This window comes from Elephantulus edwardii, unplaced genomic scaffold (assembly GCF_000299155.1).
Source record: "Elephantulus edwardii isolate Elephantulus edwardi_28Jun2011 unplaced genomic scaffold, EleEdw1.0 scaffold00017, whole genome shotgun sequence".
Lineage (NCBI taxonomy): Eukaryota > Metazoa > Chordata > Mammalia > Macroscelidea > Macroscelididae > Elephantulus > Elephantulus edwardii.
Genome location: NW_006399767.1, coordinates 15,374,026 through 15,391,113, shown reverse-complemented (window position 1 = coordinate 15,391,113; position 17,088 = coordinate 15,374,026). Strand labels below are relative to the sequence as shown.

Below are 17,088 nucleotides of genomic sequence, written 5' to 3'. Positions count from 1 at the left end.
TTTTTGAACACAGAATGATAGAAATGGAAAGACTATTTTTCTTCTATCCATGGCTTTCCTGAGGTGAGGAGAACACTATGTGAGGGGGCCCACTGTGGGCCACATGTGACTTCCCAGTTAGGCTGTGCTAACTTTTGCAGTCAAACTGGAAAGACACTTCAGGTCCTGCCCTCATGCTTCGGCTGGTAGTCACTCTTATGTCAAGATAGTAGCCTGTCAGTCAAGTGGCCTGGTGTGGTCCTCATACTCATGTGGAACTGAGGAACAAGCTTACCTAGCGGAGGCAAGGCCTGAAAACATGTGCTCCAGAGGTGACAGGTGTAATGCTGAAGGGGAGAGGCAGGTCACCCCTGCCTGAACAGTAGGCTAGACCAGTCTGACTCAGCCAGGTGCTTGAGCAAACTCACATATCTGTAGGATTATAGGTTTATTTCCTTCAGTGCAAACAGCAAGCCTGTTGACAGACAGGACAAGACAAAGTTATGCAGCTCGGAGACTTCTTGAAGTGCTTTGGTAAATGATATGTAATTAATACATTCATAGTTTGAATGCAAAGACAGAACCAAAGTGGTGTCTGAAACCATTTTTGGCTGGCTTTCAATGCCATCGACCCTTTACTATCTCTGTCAGAAAACCCTTCTCCTCATAGCTCATGTCAAGGTGAACCAGTCTAGCATATATGAATTCCTAGTGAATGAAGTTTCACAGTCCAAATGGCACAACGTAATTACAGAACTCCACTGACCATTAACAGCGTTGAAGGAAGTAAAAAAAACAGCCCCCCAAACACCAGACCCTTCAGCTCTTGGTTTTGGGCAAAAGAACATTTCCTGATATTCTAGAGATTTCAACATGTGGCTGTCACCTACCCTCCCCGAACACAGAAGCCATCTTCTACCACCCTGCTATCAATTGCTGGGGTTATTTCATTCAGGAAGGATCAGTCACGATTTGAAGATGGCGACTGGGACATGTGAGAAGTCACATCTGCCCTACAGACTAGGTCGTGGGCAGGTCACAGCCAGGTGGATACGGAACACAAAGGCCTGAGATCTTGGAGTGTTCAGTTCCTACAAATAGGCCATCAAAGGACAGGCAAGGTAGAGTGAAAAACCAATTTTCGTGTTTGGGACATGAGGGTTTAACTTGCCCACCGGAAAGTTACTCCTGCAGAAGAGTCTCCTGGAAAAGACACTAGGTTCATTGCAAACTACAGAATGAGGTCAGGACAGAATGAAAATAACTCTTGGTGGGAAAGGATGGCCCAAGGTCCCAGCACAGAGGGAGGAGAGCCTGCTTCTCTCGCTCTCATACACACATACACACATACTCGTACTCACATTCTCTCTCTTAAAGCAAGCTTTGAGATAAAAGGCAACCAGGATGGTGGACAGCTGAAAGCAAATGGAACAGGAATGCCAGGTTCATTTCCTGCTAGCCGTGACTGCAGGAGAATGGAGCCCCGATGAAACACCTCTTAAAGATATTTGTGCCAATTATTTATTCCCTCCGACCACCCCCTCCCCAACAAAACAACCTTTTTAAATTTTTTAAATAAAAGAAACATCCCCCCTCCCCAAACCTGAATAAAACGACCACTTTTTAAACAGGTAGTTTAAAATGGTTACAAAACAAGCAGGCAGTCCAGGTTTCCTGATTCATGAAGACGGAGGCCAGGGTTTCCATTGTCTCTAAGGTGACAAGTTACAGTTCTGTGTCACCCTGAAGCAAAACTGCATCTTGGTCGTCCAAGAGGAGGTCGGTGTCCACCACCTCGCCCTCCTCCATGACACCGCCCAACTGCTGGACCATGTCGTCGTCGAGGATGTCCGCGTCCTTGATGGGTTTGATCAGCTGGTCCAGGGGCAGCAGTCCCGGCCCTCCGACCGGCCCTGTAGTCCTCTCGATGGTGGCTGCCATCTCTGCTGCAAACGCTGCTTTCTGAGCCTTTTGCCTCTGCTGCTCCTCCTGCTGCCTGTGGGTCTTCATATGTGCATTGCGACTTTTGATTTTGAAGAAGACCCTGAAAATCAAGAAGGAAAAAAAGGGTGTGACATTAAGGAGATTCTACTTAGAAATCAAGGTGTCTTTTGAAGAAAGGGCCAGGGAGCTCTGGTGGTCTAGCGGTAAGAGGCTGTGCTGCCAACTCAGAGCTACACAGTTTAAATCCACCAGCTCCTCTGTTGGAGATAGACGGGCAATCTCCTCCTGTGTGATTTACAGCCTCTGAAAACCTGTTGGAGGGTCAGCTGTGAGTCAGTTCCGACCTGATCTAGGACCTAGAAAGGACTTAGGATGGTTCTGTCAGTGCGTCTGCTCTTGAACTCCAAGGATCTCCTTCCCCCATGACTTGTCACCACCCTTCTGTCCTCTTCAAGGAAAGAGGATACACAGGAACACATTCGTGGAGCATGATGCTTCCTTTCTGTTACAATGAAGAATGACTTCTCAAAGGCCCTGTGTCTGTGGTGTAGAAGGCAGGTCCTTCTTCCTCCTTCAGCTCCTCACAACCACACCCTCTCGACTGGAGATGCCTTTAATCAAGCCAACAAGCTCGAATGGCCCCTTTATCCACTTCTGCTCTGTTCTAGTTTTTCCCCAGTTCCAAGTCTTGAAGGACTGTTGTACCTATACTGCATGGATCACTTTATTTTTGTTACTGAGATATATATTTTTTTTAATTTTAATGAACATTTACAGAGATTTTCCATTCATGTTACTAGGGTTTTAATGAAAGTTTATAAAGAAATTTGGTTTCCAATTGCTCATAGTTGTATATTTTCCTCCCTGCCCTGCCCCACCCCCGATCAATTTTTTGAGGGAAAAAAGTTCTTTCATTATTATACAGAACACCACCCCCACCCTAGACCACTTTACTATGTAGCTCTTATTCTGGACTCTTGTCATGCCAATAATACCTAATCATATATTTCTTTTATACAGCTCTCTCCCTCGTCTGTTCAATGCTGTGTAGATGATTTATCCCCTCTTTTCTTAGGTTCCCCCCAAGCCGCATGTCAGTTCTTCAACCTTTTCTCTTCAGAATGAGGCCCCCTCTACTTCAATCTACTTGCTCCTTTATTTCAATCCACTTGTTCTCAAGATCATCAAGAATTCTATGAGGTCAGTTCCAATGGGCTCTCGTCTATCAGGTGTACCTTATTCTCCTTCCTACTGGCCATCACATTTCATCATTTCCTGTTTTCTTTACACTAAAATAAAGGTGCTTAAGCCAGGGTGTTTTTTTTTCTCCTGGGGGACATTTGGCAATGCCGGGAGACACTGGTAATTTTCACAACGTGGAGGTAGGCACTTCCGACACCTAGTAGGTCGAGGCCAGTGATTCCATTAAACAGTTTACAGTGCAAAGAGCAGCCCATCTCCCAGACAAAAATACTACCAGGTCCAAATTATCGAGGTTGTTGATGTTTTGAGGCTGAGATATAAGGAGATCATATTTTTGAAAAGAATTCTGTAGATCAGAAGTCTACAAATTGTGGCCAGAGGGTCAGGTTCATTGGCTGTGTTGTAAGGAGTGTTTCCCTGGCACACAGCCATGTCCACTCATTTTTGGTCTGCTTTTCTGCTACCACAGCAGAGCTGAATGGTGGTGACAGAGACAGCAGTGCTTGCAAAGCCTTACATTTTTACCATCTGAACCTTTTACAGAAAAAATTGTGTCCATGTATGGGGTTGTTGGCTGATGGGGAGAAGATGTTTCTGGAAATAATTACATTAATTCCTAAATTAATATAAGAAGAAAGATCACAATGATTTCTCTCTTTTCCTTATTGTGTGCTATCAGATCCAACTGGAACAGGAGATTGCTACTCCAGCGGAACATCCGATGGACACGAACCGTGCACCTCTGGGACTACAGTGCAGCTTCCTGCCACTAGGCTACCAGAGCTGATTTCTAAGACCAGGTCAAACAGACTCAGACTTCGGGAGTCACGTGGGTGCTGTGAATATGGTTTTATGCAATGAAAAGGATTTCAGGATGCAGAAGAGGGCTTTTGTGAACATCTGTCTGCCTAATGCTACTTATACCCTGTCTGTGGGAAACCAATGAAAACACTTCTATTTTCCATAAAATCATAACTAGAGTTATGGAAGAAAAATGCTCCAAGCAACATTAGAAGAAGACAAGAAAAATATTTACTGAGTACCACTGAAAGGCAGCTAGATTAAAAAACAAAGCAAAAAAAAACCCACTACCATGAAAGTGATTCTGATTCCTAGTGATTCTGTAAGAGACAGTAGATCTGTTCCTTAGACTAAGTTTCTAAGACTGTAGCATTTGTGGAAGCAGACTGCTACCTCTCACCTCCCTGGGGAGGCTGGTAGGTTTGAAAAGCCAACCTTTCAGTTTGTAGGACAAAGCTTAAATTCAACATGCCACTAGGGCTCCTAAAAGACAGCCAAACCAAATGAACTGCCATCAAGTTGATTCTGATGCCTAGCAACCCTTCCTCCATTCTCTGAGGCTGTAAATCTTTACGGGAGGAAATGGTCCCCCACTCCCACCCCTCAGAACCAATAGTCAATTAGAACACCTTACACTGAACACCTTCCGAATGTGCTAAATAAATACTAATCTTTGTTAAAATATCCTGTCTCCCTCTGGTGGAGTAAGAAGTAGGAGCCTGTTTGAGCTGATGGGGTGGAAGGTGCTGGCTTCTGACGCCCAGGGTAAAAAGATGAGAGTAGACTGACAGACACCTAAGGTAGTTTAAAGATTTTAAGCAAATAAACTAATGACCAATGTGGGGCTGTATTTCTTCCAGTTTCAGTCAACAAGGGATAGTGGGCAGTGACATGAAAATGACAACACATCTGGCATCTAAATGTTCTCAGGGCGCAGAGGAGGGAATGAACCCTGAAACCTCCTTTCGCTATCCTCATGCTTCAAGGATGGGAGGAAGACCCCACAGATGACATGAGAGGTCACCAGTTTCATGGGGGTGGATACCACCTCATGGAGGCCTTAGAGGCAGTAGGGAGTACGTACTCAGAGCAAGGACTGTGGGGTCTATAGGCATTCTTTTAATTTTTAGAAATTTTTATTTTATTTTTTTTCAATTAGCAATAATCGTGCCTCGGATAAACCTCACTGGGTACGAGATTGCCACTGCACAAAGCTAGAAATTTTTATTTTTTTATTATTCAACTTGTTATTGCGGTTTGAGTGAAAGTTTATAGAGCAGATTGACATTTTATTCAACCATTCATACAGTTTGTCTCGTGACAGTAATTACAATGCCCACATTGCTAATTTTTTTAAATCTTTGTTTAGAAATACAACTATATAAATAACAGCTTCATAATTCTATTTATTTTTCCCATTTTAGATGGAGGGCATATATATTCTTTAGGAGATGGTTGACTTAGAAAATTAAGACTTAATATGGTGTCAGAAACCTTAAATACTGGCTTTTCTATCCATTGCATTAGGCCCTGTTGGGGGGCATGATCTCCAGGCACCTTAACTGCAGACACATGGTCTACTGGCTTTTCTACCCATTGCATTAGGCCCTGTTGGGGGGCATGATCTCCAGACACCTTAACTGCAGACACATGGTCTTGCAAATCAATAGCTGTGCAACCAATTTAAGAGAGCATTTTCCTCATTGTGAGAGATGGTGAAGAGACTGTGGCACTGCTGTGAAGAGACTGTGGCAAGGTATAATCAGAGGAACCTTAGAGATAGCGTTACAGAGGTTTTGCTTGCTGGATGATTGAAGGAAAAGCTGACTTGTAACTCTGAGATAGTTTGCTGGATGATTAAGGAAATGAGAGGCTTCTTGCATTTGTGTTGCTGAACTGAACCTGGAGCTTCACTAATTGAGGAATTGTGTCTTGCTGTTAAGCTGACTTGGGACTTTCTGAATAAACATGGACTTGCATTTTGTGATATTCTTTGCTTCCCCACTCCTCAACCTATCTCTAATAAACCCCACAAGTGTGAGTAAAGTCCGTGAGTTTGCAACAAACATTGGACACAATGATTGGTAGAAAGAGGTGGAGGAGCATGAAGGGTGGCATTTCTGAACATGTAGCTATTTGTTTGATGTGATAGATATTATTGATGGGGACAGTTCTCCTATACGAAGCAGGCAGAAGTCAGACTCTGCCATTCCCACATTGTATCTGCTCCTTTTACACTTAGGAAGAATTTTACTAACCAGCTCTTTGCTGTGTTACTTTATTTGTACTAATCATGTTTAAGGAGCCCTGGTTGAATAGTATGCAGTGTGTCAAGCTGCTAACCTAAGGTCAGTGGTTCAAGTCCACTGGTTACTTCATAAAGATAGGCAGTCTCCTCTTAGCAAAATTTACAGCTTCAGAAATGTGAAGGAAAGCTGCTGAGGGCCAGAACTGACTTGACAGTGGTGGGTTAATCAAGCTTTATCTCTCTAAATCTTCTCAATCTTCCTTCTTAGAAGGAAGGTACCAATACTGCCCCCATTTAACAGAGAAGTAAAGTGAAGGCATTCATCTAGGAAGAGGTGGAACTGGATTTGAACAGCAGACTTTACCACCACAAAGTTTAGCTTCCTAGTCATTGTCCTATAAAGCATGTCTGGTGTGAGTCTCCAAGTGGCCACTTAGAAGCGTACCGTGGCAAGTGGCTTAACTGTTCTGTTTCTATGAGGTCATCTGTTGTTGTTGCTGTGTGTCTTTGAGTCGGAAATGACCCATAGTTGATCCTCTAGCAGGTTTTCAGAGGCAGCTAACTGCATGGGAGGAGACTGCCCATCCTACTCTCAAAGAGCAGCTGGTGGAGTCAAACTGTGTGCTTTTGGGATTGCAGCACTGCATCTTACCACTGGGCCACCAGAGATCCCTCTGAGGTCATGTAGGAAAATACATATGATGCATAGGAGGCCCTGACTCATATCATTAAGAACTATTTTCTTGGTAGAGTATCAGCATATTAGCAGCTACCGGGTGGGCAGGTAACCTTTCTAACACCTGACGCAACCAGTGATGATGGAAAGAGAAACTCAGTCAGGTCCCAAAAATTGTCCCCCATGATGGTGTCAGGCAGGCTCACTGAGAATTCAACCAGAATTCCATACTGCACTTACTAATGCGTCCAACTTTAACATTTGGGTAGTTTTATTTTCTACTCAAAGTAAATAAACAAGCAAACACAACAGGGTTTAAACAGTAGCAGGAGCCCAAGTTCCACCTCTAGTCAAACCCACTGCTGTCACATGGATTCCATTATGGAGACCCACTAGGACAGAGAAGACGTGCCCTCAGATTTTCCCAGGCTTTTTATGTTTAGGAAGCAGACTGACTCTCTTTCTCCTATGGAGAGGTTAGTGGGTTAGACCTTTCAACCTTGATGTTTACAATCAAGTATTTTTTTAATCACTATGACACTGAGTTCTTTGCATTCAGGTAAAGCTGGGCTCAGACAAAATAGCTCTGCTTTTTACTGGTAGGTTATTTTATTGAACTTCCAGTTTCCTTATCAAGGATAAATTAATAGTATTTATGACATGGATAGAAACAGTACATATACCACATGTTTGTCACATGGGGATGAAATGAGATGATGCCCATGAAATTTATTACATAAAAAATGTTTAATAAATGCTAGCTATTACTACAGATGCTAATTTAATAAATGCTAGCTATTACTACTTCTCTCCCTCAGTTGTTTCCCCTCTTATAGCTAGGGGGGAAAGGATAACAAGTAGGTTTTATCTCAAGTATTAACTCTGATGAAATTAGCTGTGCCACAATGAAAAGGATTTTCAGGTTGGTCTTAATGTAGCAGCAGAATGTAGTGACTCTTAGTGATTCTACCCTGGGCATGGGGGTGGGAAGGGGTGGGAAGGAGTGTCTGGAACAGACTATTACTGTGACAGAGTTCCTGCCTGCACAGGTGTGAATATGTGTTGGGTATAAAGGAAAGACATGGAAACCAGAATCTTACTCATTATTTCTGGAAAGAATACACTTTTGCCATGAGAGATAGACTCTCTGAACTTGTCCATCCATACTAGGCTATAAAACATCAGAATGAGTCAACTCTGACTAAGAGGCAAGATCTTCCATAAAGAGACACCATGGAGTCCCAAGGATGGAGAGTGTGTTCTCAGAGTCTGGTTCCTTTTGTAGCTGAAGAAATCTTAGACCATCATCTCAAGCCTGGTCCCCACAGAGCAGTTATCCTTTACACATTCAGACTTTCACCTACTTGCCACACTCCTTGCAGGGGAAGATGGTGGTGGGGTCTGTCTCCCCGCTGGTGGTGCTGTGGGACGGTGAGCTCTTCACTGAGCAGTAGCCGCTCTGGGCACCACCAGGCTTCTGTTTCCCAGAGGGGACAGCGGCCCGGGCTTTAGCCACCTGGTTGGTGCCGCCGTGGATGCGGGCATGGCCGTTCAGTGCCTGCCGAGAGCTGAACACCTGGGGAAGAAAGGGAGTGACATGACATGTACAGTCCTGAAAAGGAAATTAGGGTTATTAGTTACTTAATAGTGACTCATGGGATACGTGAAACAGCGTACAATGACAGGATGAAAAGCTTCAAATAAGCCTAACTGGGGGCATCGAGTCAGAAAGTACAGCTCAAATACCACAACCACTAACGCTGTGCCACACAAGCCCATCATTGCCACACACAGCAGACAGCTGATGTGGCACAGGGAGGACACGTCTCCCATCTAACAGTCAGGACACCAGGAGTCTGGAAACAGTTCTGTCATAAAACCAGGGAGGCCACTGGGTCAGTTCCCTCTGTCCACCTTGGTTTTTCATTTTATTATTTTGTGTGTGTGTACCGTCAGATTGGATCTGACTGGTACAGGAGACTGCCCCTCCTTCTCCATCAGAGCATCTGGTGGATTTGAACTGCATACCTCTGAGATTGCAGTGCAGCTTCTTGCCTCTAGGCCACCAGAGCTCCCTAAAAAAATTTTTTAAGTTGATAATTAGCCCTACTCTTCCTTTCTCCCTCCCACCCCCATTCCATCTCTTTCTCCTAAGATCAACGTATAACACAGCTCAGAGCAGGGGGGCTCTGGATGCATGGTGACAGTACTCTGAAACAGAGCCGGCTTGCTCAGCACATGTCTCCTCCAGGCAGCTGAGACCCTGCTTAGCTGCTCTGGCATATTCTAGAAGTTGTGCCCAGCACCCAGCCCACTGCTGAAGCACTATTTTTAGGGCCCAGGATTTTAATGCAAAATTATAAAAAGGGGAAGGAGCTGGACAGCCTTTTGAAGCTTGCTACATAGCAGGGTTTCTCAATTGCAGCACTATTGATATTTTGGGTAGGGTAATTCTTCATTACAGGGGACTGTGCTGTTTAGGATATTTGGTGGCATGCTTGGCTGGTACTCACCAGATGCCAGCAACAGCTCCCCAGTTGTGACAAACATAAATTGTATCTGTTGCTATTATTATTAGACCGTCAAGTCAGAACTGACCCATAGCTGACTCTCTAGTGGGTTTTCAGAGGCAGTAAATTGCATGGAAGGAGACTGCTCATCTTTCTCCCAGGAGGCAGCTGGTGGATTTGAACCACATGCCTTCAGGTTGGCTGTGAAGCATCTTACCACCAGGCCACCTGAGTTCCCTGAAAATGCCTCTAAACATTGTCAAATGTCCCCCGGGGGGGAGGGGGCAGAGTCACTCCTGGTTGATAACTAGTGCCACCAAGGGATAGGAACTATACTCTTCTAGTCTCAGAGCACTATTTGCAGTCTGTTAAGCTCACCAGGTAAATAAAGGACCTGCAGAGCTATCTAGCTGCAGGTGGTTGCTCTCTATCAAGTTCCTAAGCCTGGTTATTCCTTTTGTTGTTATTGTTAAGTGCTATCCAGCTGATTCTGACTTACAGGAGTCCTACAAGCAACAGAACAGAACACTGATCCAGTGCCTTCTTCTCCATCAATGCTGTGTTTGAGCCTACTGTTGTAGCTACTGGGTCAACATTTCACTGAGGGTCTTCCGTTGTTGTTGCCAACTAACTGTTTACTAAGCATGATGTCCTTCTCCAGGGATTTGGTCCCTCCTGATAACATGTGCAAAACACAAGACATAAAATCTCACCATCCCTGCTTCTAAGGAGTGTTCTGGTTGTAACAGCTGTGTGTTCTTCTGGGGTCTGTGGCATGTTTAATAGTCTTCTTTAACACAGTCCTTCATAAGCATTGATTCATCTTCCGTTTTCCTTATTTACTGCCCAACTTTTGCATGTTTGAGGCCACTGAAAACATCACGGTGCATCTTAGTTCTCAAAGTGATACTAAAAAAAAAAATACACCCAACAGCCCACAAACCAAACCAACAAACCACTTTCAAGAGATCATTTGTAGTAGATTTATCCAATGCAGTATGTCATTTGATGTCTTGACGCTGACTATGAATCCAAGTAAAAAAGAAATCCTTGCCCACCTCATTCTCTATTTCTCATCATGCTGATAATGAGAAGTCTAGTTGTGAGAAGCTGTTTTCTTTATGTTGGCATGTTATTCACAGTCTCTGAACTTCATCAGTAAGTATTTCAAGTTTGCTTTCAGCAAGTGACGTTTTCATCAGATTGTTAGTAAGTCCTCTTCCAATCTTGAGGTCACATTTCTTTTCAGAGAGACCAGCTGCTTAGATTATTCGCTTAGCATACAGATTCAATATGTATGATGAAAGCACATAACCCTATGCACAACTTCCCACACAATATCTTCCATGTTCTGTGCAAATAATTGTCTCTTGGTCTAAGTAGAGGTTCTGCAGAAGCATAATGAAGAGTTCTGGATTTCTCAATCTTTGTAATGTTATTCATAATATGCTGTGATTCAGTCATAATACTTCTGCAAAGTCAATACAAGTATAAATCTTTTTGATATTATCTGTTTTTAACCAAAAGTCATCGGATATCAGTAATATCCCTTATTCCCTATTCCTTTTCAATCCAGCTTGAGTTTCTAGTAGTTCCCTGTTGAGGTACTACTGGAATGTTTTCCAATTGCCTTCAGTAAAATTTTACTTGTGTGTGACGTTTATAATGTTGTTCAATAATTTCCATATTCTCCTGGATCATCTTTCTTTGAAACAGGCACAAATTTTCAATCCCTCCTAGTTGGCTGGCTATCTTCCAAATTTCTTAGCTGATTAGTAAGCACTTTCAGTCTTGGATTTATTTGTTGAAATATCTTGACAGGTATTCATCAACTTCTGGAACACTTGCTTTTCAATGCCTGTGGTGAAGCCTGGACTTCTTAAGGACCACTAAATTTTGATCAGGTGTTAGTTTTTGATACGTTTGAACACTGACCAGTTCTCTGTGGTAAGTGGCTGTATATTCTTTTTTGGCATTTAAAAAGCCACAAAATATCTCCTTTAGAGGAGGAGGCTATAAAAATGTAACTGTGTAGTCTTCTGTCTTCTTTTGATGTGTCCTGTATTATGCAATATTTTGCTAATAGAATCTCCTAATTGTAACTTGAGGCTTTATTTTTTTTTGTCAGTTCTTTTAGATTGAGAAATGTCTGGGATGTTCTTCCCTTTTGGTTTTCTAACTCCAGGTCTTTGCACATTTCCTTATAATACTTCACGGCAACTTCTAGAGCTGTCCTTTGAAATCTTTATTTAGCTCTTTTACTTCATCATTTTCTTTGGCTACTCTAAAGAACCTTTCTCCTACCACTTGGTCTTTTCTATCTTTTAAAATGACCTTTTTTCTTCCTTCATGTATGTTGTCCTTGATGTTACATCACAACTCTTCTTGTCTTAGTCCTTAGTGTTCAATGCAGCAAAACTATTCCTTAGATGGTCTCTAAATTCAGGTGGAATAGATTCAAGGCCATACTCTGCCTCTTATGGACTTGTTTTCATTTTCTTAAGTTTCAGTTCAACCTGCGTATGAGTGATTGATGGCTTGTTCTCAACTGGCTTCTGGCCTTGTCTGACTCATGATACTGAGTTTTTCTATCATTTCTTTCCACAGATGCAGATCACGCGATTCCTGTGTACTCCTAATGGTGAGGTCTGTGTGCTCAGTCATGGTTTATGCTGTTGAAAATGGTATTTGCAAAAATTAAGTCATTGGTTTTACAATTTCCAGTACAGTTTTTATTGCCAAAGCTGTATTTCTTAACTACTACTTCCTTTACAACTTTCACATTCCAATCACCAATAATGAATTTCCAGTGTATCCTGATTGCATGTTTCATCAATTTCAGCCTGTAGTCAGTTAAAATCTTCAATTTCTTCATTTTTACCATGGGTGGTTGGTGCATAGATTTTAGGAGTTAATTTCATTTTTGACAACTTCCAATTTTCCTAGAGTCACAGTCTATACATCCCTTGCTTTGATTATTAATGGATGTTTACGGCCGTTCTCTTGTTTTATGTGACAATAGCAAATGAAGTTCTGAAAGGTTACTTCACCCACATGATTAAAGTTCACTCTACTATGAGGTAGTAGTTCTCCCCAGTCCTATTCTGAATGCCTTCTAACCTGAGAGGTTCATCTTCTGCCATTCTGCTAGGCAACATTCTGCTGATAATAATAAGGAGTACACTGGTCAATTTTTCCAAAGGCAGATGGCGAGGTCATCATTCCTAGTCTGTCTCAGCCTGGAAGCCTGACTGAAACCTGTCCACCACGAGTAACCACATTAATATCTGAAACACTGGTGGCTTAGCTTCTAGCATCATCTCAGTAACATGCAAGCCATCAGAGGGGGCAAGTTACTGATGATTTAGCAATATATTTTGCTCTCTGTGATTATTAAAAGTTATTAAAAATATATTCTTCTTTCTGGGTATTTCTGACAACTCAGTAAAAAAAACTTTTGTATGTAAGTACTGTAATATATGTAAGTATTCATTGTATAATTGTATTTTGTATTGTATATTGTGTAATACCAAGCCGAAGGTGGTACAGCACTGGTCTGTGCATTGCTGTACAGAGGTAACTCATGGTTGCTGTGATGCTGACCACTGTGACACTGATGTGACAAATGTGGTAACGGGTACCCATGGTGGACAGTGTTTGGTGGAGCTTCCTGACTAAAACAAGCCTGGGAACAGGAGTGGCATCCAATTCTGAAATGGCTTGCCTCTGGAAACTCTATGTATGAACAGTGCTCAGGCCTTTTGTTCATAAGGTCGAGTCGCACCTAACAACATAACAACATTGTATCGTATGTAAGTATTGTACAGCAAAGTGGGAATTGAACAAGCAGCCAATTTCTGAACAAGTTCACCAAGAAACACTGTAATTTGAATTCAGTCGCATCTTACTTGTGCCTGAATTGATGTGATTCACATAAAACGGCACTGATGGAAACAAGCTAGCGATTTCTTATGTTCTCTTGAAAGAGAATACTAAATATATACCCCCTTTTTGGTAGCTTTCCCACCCACCCCAACCTCAACGATATAAATCACGTGAATTTCTGCTTTAAGATCTAAACTTTTAAATTGTTTCTGCTTTCTTCATCTAAGTGACAGTCAACAAACAACAGCCAATAAACCCTGTAGACTAGAGCTGTCCTATATAGTGAACAATCAATTAGAGTACCAATTTGAGGGAAACTTTCTTGTGGAAAAGAATCAGTGTCTCATTTTTGAGGGTATTATATGGAACCTGTTTACACAGGTGTGCCTGGCTTGAAGGAATCCCCTTCAGCAAATGCTCACCAGTTCACTCTGACTGTGAGCAGAAAGGAGTTTTCAAACTGATGGGGACTGAGAAGAGTCCCAAATAAGATTCTTTAAAATACACACAGAGCCTTAGATAAGGCCAATGCAGATTCTGTATGCACTTTTGATGAGAAGGATGACCTCACAGCGACCTTACAGGGCAGAGTAGAACACCTTCGGAGGCTCCAAGGCTCTCGGTCTTTACAGAAGCAGATACCACATCCTTCTCCTTCTGAGTGTGGCTGGTGGGCTTGAACCACAGACCTTTCGGTTAAGCAGTTGCGTGTTTAACCACAGTACCACCAGCGCTCCTTTTCACAAGGCTGAATTTGCATAGTAAATATTTTTATATTCCCACAGAGTACAAAGTTATTCAACTCTGGCTAAATCTTCAACAATGTCCTCAAACTTCATAGTGATTGTACTGGAATCGTGAACACTTAATGGAATATAAGATGTGAAATTTGTTCAGAGAGGTAAAATTGTAGGGGGTGGGGTATTCAGTTATTAAAAATGATCTTCCTCTGTGAATGGCCCTGTAGTATTTAAATGCATGTTTACAGGGTGTGGCTTGTATGGCTCACAGCCCAGAGGAGTGGAGAAGCACCAAGAAGAGTGGCTGGAAAGTTCTGGAAGTCAGTGATCACTGCAGAGACATTGCAAAGGATTTGACAGCACTCTGAGTGAAATATTTGCTGGGGCAGGGACCTTCAATGTGTCCCCTGACCTTTCAAGGTGTTTGACTCAGAACATACTCTAAAAACCTTTTCTGACTGAATGAGTGAGTACCTGGAAGAAAAGAAGGGAAACAATGGGAGCTTGGAGCTCCCTCTGCTAAACTAGAACTGTTTCCGCTGAAACCCTTAAAGTAAGGCACAGCTGCACAGACCTGGCTAGTCCTGGAGCCCGGGCACGACACGGCGGAGACACTTACGGCCCCACAGTTGGGCATTTCACAGATGAAGGAGCCCGAGGGCTGGCCGAGGGCCTGGACAGGCGGCCCTTCAGCGGGAGCCAGGGCAGCGACTGTGACTGGCGGCGGAGGCTCCGGGGACTTTGGGGCTTCACTCTCCTCTTCTTTTATGGATTTCCTGTCTTCTTCCAGATCCTCCTCCTCCTCCTCTAGCTCCTCCTCTTCTTCTTCTTCACTTGTCTAGTGTTAAGATAAAAAAAGGAAAAAAAGGAGTCCTCAGATACCAACTCAGTGATGACCAGAACTCAGACTCACAGAGCAAACATGCAATGATGCTTCTGTTTCAGTTTAAAGGCCCACTGGAGGTGAATAAAGTTTCAAAAATCTCTGGTCTCTGCACACTTGGCATCTCTAGGTCAAGGCAGCCCCTCCTTCTTCTTATATCGAAATATGCGTAGGGCAGGAGGAGAGATTTCTACCTGGGAGTCTGTTAGATATCAGACTTTGAAGGTGGCTGCGAGGGACTGGATTAGGCCCCAAAATAAGTGCTGAAATCTTAACCCTGCAGATATAATACTGCTTGGAGAAAGAGTTTTGTTATGTTATTTAAATCATACCTGAGTATGGTGTGTTCTAAATAAATCTAATAACTTTTGAGTTATAAAGAGCAGATTACACACACACACACACACACACACACACACACACTCTCTCTCTCTCTCTCTCTCTCTCTCTCTCTCTCATTCACTCTCTCTCACTCCCCAGATACCACGTGAGAATTGTCTATAAATAAGGAGCCAAGGGAAGCCTGGGATTAGCTACAAAAAAGCAATAAGCACAACCAAGATTTTCAGGCTCCAGAATTTGTGAAAAAATAAACTTCTGTTCTTCAAAGCTACCTCCTTTTGTCTGTTACAGTAGCACTAGGAAACTAAGACAGAAACTAAAATTCAGGCGGATGACATTTCTGTGGGACCAGATAGTTTTTTTTTTCTCTGACCAAGGGTTTGGAAAAACCAGAATGTTTAATGCTTTTATTTAGTCATTTCCTCCTTCCACAAGAATTTTATGGGAGCTAAAAAATATTTCTGTGAATGATCCTCTCAGCTATTATATCTCTCCCCTATGAATGGTAATCATGTGGAGCTGATTACTTCTCTGCTCAAGGTTAACAAAATAAGTTCAAACACAACCTGGCACGGGCAGTCTGGGTGGGAGGCAGTCATCGGGGAGGTCTCATTCTACATCTTGTATCTTGCACAACTTTGGGTGTGGAGCTGACTGTGACTCACAGAGACCCCTTGTGGCAGAGGAGAGCTGCCCACAGGGTTTTCCAGGCCGGAGACCTTTGTGGAAATGGATCGCCAAGTCTCTTTCCTGTGAAGCTGATGGATGGGTTCAATCTGCCATCCTTTTGATTAGCAACCAAGATAATCATAACCGTAACGTTATCTTAAACCAAGTTGGTTTAAACGTAACCACTGACCCACCACGGCTCTTCATTGCACAAAGTAGCCCCACTTTCCCTTTCTGTCCTTCTCTGGGTGGGCAGGTAGAGGGAGGCTGGCTCCTCCAAACTAAGTTAGAGCCAAGCACCAGGGAAAGGATTTCCTCTGATTTTTAACATCATTCCAGCTTACACATGATAGCACTTTCAGTTCACAGAGTAACTCCACATTGGTTATGTCACTGAAGCTGATCTCTCACTTTACAAATGAAGAGGTATGCCCATCTGCCACTGACAGGTCACTTGTCTCTCTTGACACATGTACGGCTCAAAGCATGTGGACTCAAGGTTAGTGGACCCCTGAGAGCGATGTAACTCTGGGATCACGGAGCCTGAGAGTCTTGGAATACAGACATGAGGATTTACAAAGGCAATAAAACTTCTGAGATGGCAGTACCTTAGGATCTAGAAACCACAGATTCCTCTCTCTGGTTTGTCTTAGCGAGAGGAGAAAGAAAATGCAGTAAATATGGTACATAGAGAACTTTCCTCTGTAGTTTCAGTATGTTTAGTATTTTGTATAGCATGAGTATGTACAGTTGAGATGCTATATTAACAGGATGTGTTACCACTCGCACACAACAACTACTTCTGTTTTAAAGGAGAAGTACATGGGATAGTGTGTGATGTGTAGTACTGCTAGGCAGAAAATTTGGTTGTTTAACTCTATCAGCTGCTCCAGGACAGGTAGACTGGTTCCAAAAAGAAGGAGGGGAGGAATGATGTCTTTAGCATTGAAACAGATGAGGAAGAGAACTGTTTAAAAGGAATATATGATAGGGTATTATGGTTATCAGAAGAGTCCAGAATGAAGGTTGCATAGTGGAGAGTACTCCGGGTTGGGGGTGGGGAGGGATGTGTGTGTGGGGATTGTATACCAATGAAGGAATTTTTCTTCTACTTTTCAAAGAGAAGAGCAAACTGGGGAGAGGGGAGAGGTGGGCAGGGAGAAAAGTGCAACCATGAATAAATGGAAATCCAAATCTCTATAAATGTT

General features: G+C 42.9%; 1 protein-coding gene across 1 annotated transcript in view; it reads right to left on the bottom strand.

The window, feature by feature from the left end:
* Positions 1-1,704: 1,704 nt before the first annotated feature.
* Positions 1,705-17,088, bottom strand: part of TRERF1 (transcriptional regulating factor 1) — a 57,017-nt gene continuing 41,633 nt past the window's right edge. The window contains exons 12-14 of the mRNA XM_006882150.1: positions 14,606-14,824; positions 8,216-8,427; positions 1,705-2,023 (exon numbers count right to left, since the gene is read on the bottom strand). Of these exons, the coding sequence (XP_006882212.1) occupies positions 1,705-2,023; positions 8,216-8,427; positions 14,606-14,824 (750 nt within the window). The remainder of the gene's footprint in view (positions 2,024-8,215; positions 8,428-14,605; positions 14,825-17,088) is intronic.